General features: G+C 33.9%; 2 protein-coding genes across 2 annotated transcripts, besides 6 other annotated features; one reads left to right on the top strand and one right to left on the bottom strand.

Annotated features, from left to right (window-relative positions):
* Positions 1–115: 115 nt before the first annotated feature.
* Positions 116–157: a mobile genetic element.
* Positions 158–528: 371 nt separating this feature from the next.
* Positions 529–1,046: a mobile genetic element.
* A 474-nt stretch (positions 1,047–1,520) lies between these two features.
* Positions 1,521–1,670: a mobile genetic element.
* A 327-nt stretch (positions 1,671–1,997) lies between these two features.
* Positions 1,998–2,258: a mobile genetic element.
* Positions 2,259–2,588: 330 nt separating this feature from the next.
* Positions 2,589–2,662: a mobile genetic element.
* An 806-nt stretch (positions 2,663–3,468) lies between these two features.
* On the top strand, positions 3,469–3,903 carry TVAGG3_0935460 (uncharacterized protein; the record flags this gene model as incomplete). The annotated part of the gene is made up of 1 exon (XM_001329712.1): positions 3,469–3,903. The coding sequence occupies one exon, from the start codon at positions 3,469–3,471 to the stop codon at positions 3,901–3,903; it is 435 nt and encodes a 144-aa protein (XP_001329747.1).
* A 165-nt stretch (positions 3,904–4,068) lies between these two features.
* TVAGG3_0935450 (uncharacterized protein) lies at positions 4,069–4,305 on the bottom strand (the record flags this gene model as incomplete). Its single annotated transcript, XM_001329713.1, has 1 exon — positions 4,069–4,305. The coding sequence occupies one exon, from the start codon at positions 4,303–4,305 to the stop codon at positions 4,069–4,071; it is 237 nt and encodes a 78-aa protein (XP_001329748.1).
* A 1,115-nt stretch (positions 4,306–5,420) lies between these two features.
* Positions 5,421–6,941: a mobile genetic element.
* Between the last annotated feature and the right edge of the window lie 5,185 nt (positions 6,942–12,126).

The following is a 12,126-nucleotide window of genomic DNA, read 5'->3' as shown; positions in this document are numbered from 1 at the left end:
AAGGGCCTGCAAATTTTGAATGCAAAAGAATTTGGAATTTTTCTATATTTTTTTCATCATATTATAAGAATTTATCTTTCAAAGATTATTATCCGTTAAAAAAATTCTAAAAATACGTTAATTTTAATATGCTCGGCGTTTGCCGAGCTTACGTACTTTAAAACTAACCTCAAGCTCATTCCCTCTAGCCTTTCATTGGCTAGGGAAGACAATACAAACGTTTATGTTGAAGCTATCAGAGGATTATCATTATATGATAATTCTCATGGTAGCTTCATCATAAACAAAAATCAATTTACTATCCCTCGCTCACCAACTCATATATATTAGAGCAGAGTTCTTCTAATTTCTCCTAAATCGAAGAAGATCTTAGAAGAACTTTGCTCTAATCGATCAACTTACGCATTCATGGCTCGAGCTTAGCCAAGTATGCTGCCACGTTACATTATTACAAGGCTCTTACTTAAGCATTATCATTTTGTAAGAACCCTGTGATAATGTAACGTAATAATATATATCTACTCACAACAAAGAGCCAGAGAACCACATCTGCATTAACTTGTGCTGAAGTTTTCTGGATTTCCTTCCTCATTTGAGGAAAATCCAGATAACTTCAGCACAAACAAATTAAAGACATGTTCTCTCGCTTTTTGTGGGCCAAGCACCACAAATACATTACACTCGGACGGAGTTCTTCCGAGGCCTCTCATCATATGAGAGACTTCGGAAAAACTCTGTCCTATTCGATTAATTACAGAATCCTAGGCCTTTTGGGAACTAGGAAAGAGTAGTAAGAGTATTTTAAGGCAATGTTCATTACGAAATCTCTCATCGAATGAGAGATTTCGTAATGAACATTGCCCATTTCGAGTAAACTTACATCTCTGACCCTCAAGGGTTCAGGGAGTAGTACTGTAGTCCATGAGAGCAATAACGTATAACTAATATCGCCAGAAGCACAACAATTACGCAGCCTAGCTACTATATCCTAGCAGCTAGGATGCATAGGTATTGTGCTTCTGGCTTGCAGAAACCTCATGGAAGACCGATTGGAGATCTCACGCCGAAATCATTTGCTGATGTGGATGGGGGCAGCACTATGATTGGCCATTTCAAAGGCTACGTAGCATCCCAGCAAGTGGATAGTTGGCGGTGACTCCAACTGCGGTCCACCATGAAATTATGGCACTTTTGCATTTTGGCGGGTAAAGTTTTTTTTTTTGATCTGATATTGTGAACTGTTTACAAGTATCAGATTTTGGAATTTTATCCCTCATTGAAAATAAAATTTTTCTCTCAATTTTAATGATTGAACAATATCAAAAATATATATTATTGAAATGCATAAATTACAATTTCATTAATGTATGCATATATATTTTATTTGAAAGCCCATTCAAATTTATCTCCAAAAAAAAGCAATTGCTTTTCATGTAATATTAATATTAAATAAAAAAGCCAAAGAGAAACTTAGGGCTGTACAAAATCGAGAAAAACATTGCCGTGCGGTAATATAGGGTCAAAAAAATCGCGCCTCGGCGGCTCCGCCGCCTCGGCACTATTAAGTGCGCATTATATTTAATATGTCCTTCTTTTTTTTCTTTTTTCTTCTTCTTCTTTTCCTTTCCTTCTTCCTCTCCTTCCTCTTCTTTCCTTCTCCTTCTCTTTTTACAACAACGTCGAAGATCTTCGAATTTGATTGTTGGAAAAGCATCTATTTCAGATAAAGGATGCCTTTCTCACAGTCAACATACGAGGGTCCTGGCTGAAACGTTCTCAAAAAGCCTGAGATGGTAATTCTCTGATCACTCATAGCTGGGCAGGTAGTCATTGCTGACAATACCTGTCTTTATGCATGCACGCTTTCATGTATATGGGTTTACACTATCAATTCGCAAAGTTGTTCCGAATTCTTCCAAAATGGAAGGACCCGAAACAACTTTGCTTGTTAACGATACGCATTACTTTGCATTGATACTGTGCTGAGTTGTGTAGAAAGTTTGATTAGAGTTGTTTTGTTCTGGTATCTCTCATCTTCTGATGAGAGAAATCAAAGCAAAACAACTCTAATGAATTTGTTTTCACTCATTTGTATGTAGGTTTTTAGTTCGATTGGAGCTGCTTCATAATGAGATCTCTCATCAATTGATGAAGGAGATCATAACAAAGCAGCTCTAATGTATATGCTCGTATTAACCGGGTTGTAATGCGTTGTAACGTCAGCTTGTAGTTCGTTTGGGGCCACTTCACATTGAGATGAGAAGAAATGATTAAAGGACTCTGAAAGGCTTTGGCCGTTGATGTTGTAATCGCATTACTTGGAACTAGCTGGATGCTAAGCTGTGTAGAATGTTCGATTAGAGCTGTTTTGATATGATTTTTCTCATCATAAGATTGGAGGAATCATAGCAAAACAACTCTAATGGGTTTACCATCATCTACTTGTATGTAGATGTTTGGGAAATTGTCTTGTTAATCGATTTTCGAGATGACTTTCAAATGCTATAATCAAATGACAAACAAGTCTAAGATTTCTCGACAATACATCAAATCATGATGTTTGTAAGTGCGATGAGATTAGAGTTTTTGAAGGAATGACAAGAGAAGTAGGGAAGCTCGGCATTCGCCGAGCAAATTAAAAATTAACGTATGGATTAAATTTTAAGAGGAATTCAATTTTAATTACGGGTTGTTCAAATATTGATTAATATAAATTTATTAATAAGAATAAACAATTTTTGTTTTTGAATTTATTCAATTTATAGCTTTACATATAGTTTCAAAATTGTACAACTATGATTATTTCAAAAAAAATATCTTACTTTTTCACTTCACTTTCACCCTCACTTTTTCCGTAATTCAAATTTCAACATTATGTATTTTAATTCCTTATAGTATTTTTAACATAATTAATCAAATAATAATTGGAAGTTCTGAACTCACTTTTTCCGTAATTCAAAATCAAAAATATGAATAATATATCTATTTATTATATACTAATGCTATTTTCAACTAGAAGTGAGGTACGGTAATCTTACGGATTCCCGTAACTCAATTTTACGGAAAAAGTGCAGTAAACTACTCAATTTACGGAAAAAGTGTCGTAAACTATTGATGTGGCGGTAAAATCACGGTAATTCACGGAAAGCTATATGCGAAAATTTGAAATTATACAAAATCGAGCGAAACACTTTTAAATAGGTTGTTCTCGTAAGTTAGTATCCCTAAGTTGTGTACTGTGGCACTGCGCGTCTCCGTACATAACTTACCGGTTTTGACACTTTACGAAACCGGTAACGTATATTTTACAACACAACCATAACACCAACTTAACCTTAAATATTTACAAAACCATCTGACACATAAACGACTTCACTAACGACTTCACTAACGACTTCACTACCGTCCTCACTAAATAAAAAATAACCTATTTTTATTTTTTTTAATTTTTTATTTCATTACAAAGACATGTCTGACTACATTTACTATGACTCTTTCCCAGAACGTTTCCGTGAACTATTCAAAACTCAAGTAAAACTGAGAAACATGCATTTTAACAAAGACAGACCCATTGACGATGAAAGAAACCCTGAATATATTACAATCCCATATGACGCAAAGTTCATTGCATACATTCCTTATGGTCGCAGAGGAACGAAAACTATTTCAACAAAGAACAAAAATTATTTCTGGAGCGATGAAGAAAATTGCCTTATCTACATAAATGCATACTTAAATAAAGCTACATATTGTACAAAAGAAGGTTGGACTGGATTTGAGCTCTACATATACGACGACGATGGAAACAGACGTTGTGTATACCCATACGATAATATGTACCATTGTTTTCATCAAGCATTAAACGAATACATAGTCAGTAAGGGTCTCATTCCTGCTGAGTAGAAATGTTATATTTTTGTTCTGTCATTTATAAAAAAATAAACTTAAAAATTAATGATATCACCACCCTCACACGTATGAAAACATAGCGCAAAAATAAATTTAGGGTAGAAGGGTAGATCTAACCTCATTTCTACCCTCATTTCTAACCTTGTTGAATTCATTGCTTTATAACTCTCTTCCTTTCTCCAACTCTTCTAGCTTCTTCTTAAGTTCAGCAATGTTGTCCTCATGAAGTTTAATCTTTCTCAAAATTCCTTCTCTATCTAATGGTTGCTTTATCTTTCTAAACTGAACTCTACCATCCTTCATAGTATGAATGTAAAAACCTTCTGGAATAGTTCCTGATTTAATGTATTCTACCAAAAACTTTTGTTTCATTGCTTCAGTGACTTTAGTCGTCATTTTACTCTAAGGTGAAGCTAGCACAGCGATAATGGATTTCATGACTTTTAGTATTTCATGCAATCTTAACAGATAGCCTTACAAGTACTTCCAGTGTCCCTAGCTGTCCCTCCTTTTTATATAACTCCATGACATTTATAATCTCGCGAAACTTAACAGGTAGCATAACAGATTAAAATCAGATGAGGTTTTGAACCAAAATTTCTAAGCAACGTTGTCAAGGATTTTGAGGAACTAGGGACAGAGTGTGGCAAAGTCCAAGATTTAATTTATCTTCATCTGTTTCATCAGCTATCTCATCTAATATGCCAATATTTTATTCATAACTCGTGGCAAACTCACTAACTTTCATTATGTTCATCTGCATGCTTCATCTGATAGAAAGTATGACTTTCATTAACTCTGTGAGATAATGAAAACTACTAGGGACAGAGACCATGGCAAAGTTTATGACTTTCATTATTTCCAGAACTTAATGAAAACTACTAGGGACAGAGACCATGGCAAAGTTCATGATTTAATTTATTCTCTCACTAACAACAAATACAAAACTCCAACACTAACGACAAAAATAAATGTCCTCACTTCTTAACAAAGTAATATGTGCTTCTTACACCACCATAGCTCAAACGTTTCTTTTCAAACATCGATTGAAACTTATTTTGAGCCATTGGCTTTAGTCTCTTTTTCTTCAAATACGCCAAGAAATCTTCTTCACATCTTTTCACTTCATAGCCTTCTTTAAACTCCTCCTTGTTAAGTTCTATGAAATCCTTTATCTCATTCTTTGTTGCAATGGCTTCTTCACGAACGACATCGTGAACTATTTCATCATTGCATTCATGTATGACCTCCTCACTGTTCTCATGAACTATTTCATCATTGCATTCATGTATGACCTCCTCACTGTTCTCGTGAACTATTTCATCATTGCATTCATGTATGACCTCCTTACTGTCTTTCATAAGCGTTTCAAAGTCTCCTTTACTCATTACTTCAATCTCATGCTGTTCACAGTAGTACTTAAACTCACTGTATATGTCTTTGTTGTATGTTATATTGCTTCCCATGTACTCCATGAATTTTTCAAGCACTTCCTCATAATTCACTGTTTCTTTCTTTCCACGACCTTCTAATAACATACTTGCTTCGTAAATATAACTTCTTGCAGAACCGTCTCGCTTTCTACTTCTCTTCACAAATTCTCTCATCTTGCCGCCAAATACATTTGAACTACATGCAAAGAATTCATTCTCCTTCGCAAATTCTTTATATCTTCTGTAGCACTCTGTACAATTCCATCCGGATACAAACTTTTCATAGAACTCCTCGTAAAACATTTGGTAAGGTGTTTTGTTCATTTCGATGAGTTCTTGTTTAGCCCTGGTGAATGGTATCTTCCTTACATCAAATTCACTTAAATCTTTCTTCATGAAGTACGTCAGTAAGTTTGAATAAAACTCTTCATTAAAGCTTTCAATGAGATTTGAGAAATATTCGTAATTTCCTTTGTATCTGCTGCTTACGTCAATGACAACAAATCTTCTGTCGTCTTTGTCAATCTTTACTGAGTTGAAGTTGTTAGATATCATGATGATATTACAAACATTCTCTATCTTTCTTACTGGCTGACACTTCTGATTTAAGTCCAACTGAGTCTCTGTTACTATTGACTTTAGTGCGTCGTGGTTCATGACCTTAGACGTATCGCATGAGCTTAGTTCATTGCATACGATGAGCTTCATGTTCTCAATAGCAGCATTGAATCTACCAACCACATTCTCTATTGCCGTTATATTATTGTTGGCGTACTTGCTAATGAGCTCGCATAGAACATTACTAAGTACATTCTTACCAGTTCCTTGCTTTCCTATTAACAAAAGTACTGTTCCAGTCTTTCCACAAGGATTTTGAACGATGTAGGCGAACCAGTTCAAAACATACTCATAAAGCTCTTCATCCTCATTACATATGACATCGTGAACATGTTTCAAATATCCTTCAATAACGTTCTCATCTACTTCATTCAGTACCTCATACTCATATCCTCTGAAATAGCTGTAAATGTCATCTCTTTCGTCAAAGAATCTCATGCCTGACTTCATAAGATAGTTCTTGTTCTGACCCGCTTCATAAATCATCAGTGCGTTCACATCCTTCTCCTCAATACGTCCTACATAAATACTCTTCATGAGCTTATTGAATTCCTTGCTATCTACTGACACAAGTGTTGTTGTGTCTCGTATTCCATCATAATCTTTCACTAGATATGTCATACGTGCTCCGTCAATAACAACAACACATCTTCTTAAGTCATTTATAACACTAGCTATGTCAATACCGTCCTCACTCATGTACTTATTTTTCCTCAAGTCCTTTAGTGTGAAAGTGTCTCTAAGTTCTATTTCAAGCAATTCATTTACACATCCTTTGCAATACTTCTCTATAAAATATTTCTGTCGTTCTTTACTAAGTTTCTTAACAGCTCTGAAGAACCATGTGTTTTGACTCAAACATCCTTCACAACTTCTCTCATTCATTCCTAGTTCTTTCATGTCATTATCTTCAACCTCTATGGTCTCATTGACTAAGGTCAAAGGGTTCTTAGTCATTGCTGGTCTTATCTGAAACAATGTTTGTGCAACAGGTTTAACTAATTCAGCAACGTCCTTCCTTAATATGAATAGCTGTTTCCACTCATCTTTGCTAACAGTTCTTTCATAACCACTGACAGTAATGATTTCATTTGCTGACCTTAGACACTTATGTTCTATCATTTGTATTGCTTTTGTGTAAGGCTTTCGTGAGCATAGGTTGTATATGTCATTCCTGCAATGTTCATTCATGCCAATAATTCATGACTAACATTACTGTATAACATAAATGTTTTGTCATGATTTCATCGTAAATGTTTTGTCATGATTTCATCGTATATGCTTTGTCAAACATGAACGTATATGTTTTGTCATGATTTCATCGTAATGAGTGTAAATGACCCAAAAATAATGTTTATGTTAGAATGTTAGATCTAACACCTTTTCTAACATGTTTTCTACCCTCTTGAATTTTCATACGGAATCTCTTCCCTCGGTTTTCCGAGGGAAGCAATCATATGAGGAAATTCTTCTAAAAGTTCTTTTGTCTGTTGGTTTTCAAACCAATGATATGCTTGCTTTGTAGAACGAAGAGTATTATAAGGCATTTTGTGAAGAATATAGCAATCGCCTGAATTCAGACGGTTGCTTTTTATACAAAATTCACGCAGGAAAATTCTTGAGTTTTGGTTGAAAGAATACGGTGGAGCCAAAAGTGGCTCGACCTCAAAACAAACATTTTATGATCTTACTAAGGCGTTATGAATGAATTCAAAGGTATTTGCATACATCCTGACCTCGTTCATTTTGTTGCTGAATTCAGCAAAAATAATGTTTAGGGTAGAGGGTTTTTAGGTGTCACTACGTCACCAGGTCACCAGGTTAATTAACTTCTCTTAAAATTACTGACAACATGACATTTAGACAACAGTCCAGGAAATAAACTTCATCGTAAATGTTTTGTCAAGGTTTCATCGTATATGCTTTGTCAAACATGAACGTATATGCTTTGTCAAACATGAACGTATATGTTTTGTCAAACATGAACGTAAATGTTTTGTCATGATGCAAAAATAATGAGTTCATTTACTCACAATATTTTTGTACAAAATGTAAAGTATGGCGGTTTGAAACCGTCGGGAACCTTCACTTTTTTGACGAAGTGCAATTCTTCACTTCGTGTCAAAACTTCATTGTAATGAGTGTAAATGAACCAAAAATAATGTTTTGTCAAGGTTTCATCGTATATGTTTTGTCAAACATGAGCGTAAATGTTTTGTCATGATTTCTTCATCGGAATGAACGTATATGCTTTGTCAAACATGAACGTATATGCTTTGTCAAACATGAACGTATATGCTTTGTCAAGGTTTCATCGTATATGCTTTGTCAAACATGAGCGTAAATGATTTGTCATGATTTCATCGTATATGCTTTGTCAAACATGAACGTATATGCTTTGTCAAGGTTTCATCGTATATGCTTTGTCAAAACTTCTTCATCGTAATGAGCGTATATGCTTTGTCAAGGTTTCATCGTATATGCTTTGTCAAACATGAGCGTAAATGATTTGTCATGATTTCTTCATCGGAATGAACGTATATGTTTTGTCATGATTTCATCGTAATGAGCGTAAATGACCCAAAAATAATGTTTAGGTGAAGAGGTGAGATCTCACCTCTTTTCTCACCTCTTTTCTCACCTCATTGAATTTTCATGATTTCTTCATCGGAATGAACGCATATGCTTTGTCATGATTTCTTCATCGTAATGAACGTAAATGATTTGTCAAAACTTCATCGTATATGTTTTGTCATGATTTCATCGTATATGCTTTGTCATGATTTCTTCATCGTAATGAACGTATATGCTTTGTCAAACATGAACGTAAATGATTTGTCAAGACTTCTTCATCGTAATGAGTGTAAATGATTTGTCATGATTTCATCGTACATGTTTTGTCGAAACTTCTTCATCGTAATGAGTGTAAATGATCCAAAAATAATGTTTAGGTGAAGAGGTGAGATCTCACCTCTTTTCTCACCTCATTGAATTTTCATGATTTCTTCATCGTATATGCTTTGTCAAACATGAACGTATATGTTTTGTCATGATTTCTTCGTACATGTTTTGTCGAAACTTCATCGTAATGAACGTATATTCTTTGTCAAACATGAGCGTAAATGTTTTGTCAAGACTTCTTCATCGTAAATGTTTTGTCATGACTTCTTCATCGTAATGAGTGTAAATGATCCAAAAATAATGTTTAGGGTAGATGGTTAGATCTAACCTCATTTCTACCCTCATTTCTACCCTCATGAATTTTCATACGGAATCTCTTCGTACATGTTTTGTCATGATTTCTTCATCGTAATGAGTGTAAATGATCCAAAAATAATGTTTAGGGTAGATGGTTAGATTTAACCTCATTTCTACCCTCATTTCTACCCTCATGAATTTTCATACGGAATCTCTTCGTATATGTTTTGTCATGATTTCTTCATCGTAATGAGTGTAAATGTTTTGTCGAAACTTCATCGTACATGTTTTGTCGAAACTTCTTCATCGTAATGAACGTATATTCTTTGTCATGATTTCTTCATCGTAAATGTTTTGTCATGATTTCTTCATCGTAAATGTTTTGTCATGATTTCTTCATCGTAAATGTTTTGTCATGATTTCTTCATCGTAATGAACGTATATTCTTTGTCAAACATGAACGTAAATGATCCAAAAATAATGTTTAGGGTAGATGGTTAGATCTACCCTCATTTCTACCCTCATGAATTTTCATACGGAATCTCTTCGTAAATGTTTTGTCATGATTTCTTCATCGTAAATGTTTTGTCATGACTTCTTCATCGTAATGAGTGTAAATGTTTTGTCAAACATGAACGTAAATGATCCAAAAATAATGTTTAGGGTAGATGGTTAGATCTAACCTCATTTCTACCCTCATTTCTACCCTCATGAATTTTCATACGGAATCTCTTCGTACATGTTTTGTCATGACTTCTTCATCGTAATGAACGTATATTCTTTGTCAAACATGAACGTAAATGTTTTGTCATGATTTCTTCATCGTAAATGTTTTGTCATGACTTCTTCATCGTAATGAGTGTAAATGATCCAAAAATAATGTTTAGGGTAGATGGTTAGATCTAACCTCATTTCTACCCTCATTTCTACCCTCATGAATTTTCATACGGAATCTCTTCGTACATGTTTTGTCAAACATGAATGTAAATGATCCAAAAATAATGTTTAGGGTAGATGGTTAGATCTAACCTCATTTCTACCCTCATGAATTTTCATACGGAATCTCTTCGTATATGTTTTGTCGAAACTTCTTCATCGTAATGAACGTATATTCTTTGTCAAACATGAACGTAAATGTTTTGTCATGATTTCTTCATCGTAATGAGTGTAAATGATCCAAAAATAATGTTTATATTAGAATGTTAGATCTAACACCTTTTCTAACATGTTTTCTAACATGGAGGATTTCATTAGATATAACATTCTTCCTTCATTTCATTCTATACACAATTTACATCATAGACGATTTAATAGATATAATACTTTACTGTTTCATTAGATATACACATTATTTGGTGAAAGTATCCTAAAAAATATTTGATGGACTTTAACTAAAATAATGTTTAGGGAAGAATGTTATATCTAATGAAATCCTCCATGTTAGAAAACATGTTAGAAAAGGTGTTAGATCTAACATTCTAATATAAACATTATTTTTGGATCATTTACACTCATTACGATGAAGAAATCATGACAAAACATTTACGTTCATGTTTGACAAAGAATATACGTTCATTACGATGAAGAAGTTTCGACAAAACATATACGAAGAGATTCCGTATGAAAATTCATGAGGGTAGAAATGAGGGTAGAAATGAGGTTAGATCTAACCATCTACCCTAAACATTATTTTTGGATCATTTACATTCATGTTTGACAAAACATGTACGAAGAGATTCCGTATGAAAATTCATGAGGGTAGAAATGAGGGTAGAAATGAGGTTAGATCTAACCATCTACCCTAAACATTATTTTTGGATCATTTACACTCATTACGATGAAGAAATCATGACAAAACATTTACGTTCATGTTTGACAAAGAATATACGTTCATTACGATGAAGAAGTTTCGACAAAACATGTACGAAGAGATTCCGTATGAAAATTCATGAGGGTAGAAATGAGGGTAGAAATGAGGTTAGATCTAACCATCTACCCTAAACATTATTTTTGGATCATTTACGTTCATGTTTGACAAAACATTTACACTCATTACGATGAAGAAGTCATGACAAAACATTTACGATGAAGAAATCATGACAAAACATTTACGTTCATGTTTGACAAAGAATATACGTTCATTACGATAAAGAAGTTTCGACAAAACATGTACGAAGAGATTCCGTATGAAAATTCATGAGGGTAGAAATGAGGGTAGAAATGAGGTTAGATCTAACCATCTACCCTAAACATTATTTTTGGATCATTTACGTTCATGTTTGACAAAACATTTACACTCATTACGATGAAGAAGTCATGACAAAACATTTACGATGAAGAAATCATGACAAAACATTTACGAAGAGATTCCGTATGAAAATTCATGAGGGTAGAAATGAGGGTAGAAATGAGGTTAGATCTAACCATCTACCCTAAACATTATTTTTGGATCATTTACGTTCATGTTTGACAAAACATTTACACTCATTACGATGAAGAAGTCATGACAAAACATTTACGATGAAGAAATCATGACAAAACATTTACGATGAAGAAATCATGACAAAACATTTACGTTCATGTTTGACAAAACATTTACGATGAAGAAATCATGACAAAACATTTACGTTCATGTTTGACAAAACATTTACACTCATTACGATGAAGAAGTTTCGACAAAACATGTACGATGAAGTTTCGACAAAACATTTACACTCATTACGATGAAGAAATCATGACAAAACATCTACGAAGAGATTCCGTATGAAAATTCATGAGGGTAGAAATGAGGGTAGAAATGAGGTTAGATCTAACCATCTACCCTAAACATTATTTTTGGATCATTTACACTCATTACGATGAAGAAGTCATGACAAAACATTTACGATGAAGAAGTCATGACAAAACATGTACGATGAAGAAATCATGACAAAACATTTACGATGAAGAAATCATGACAAAACATTTA

The sequence above is a fragment of the Trichomonas vaginalis genome, chromosome I (genome assembly GCF_026262505.1).
Source record: "Trichomonas vaginalis G3 chromosome I, whole genome shotgun sequence".
NCBI lineage: Eukaryota > Parabasalia > Trichomonadida > Trichomonadidae > Trichomonas > Trichomonas vaginalis.
Note: the sequence above shows the minus strand (reverse complement) of the source record. Positions and strands in the feature narration are given on the sequence as shown.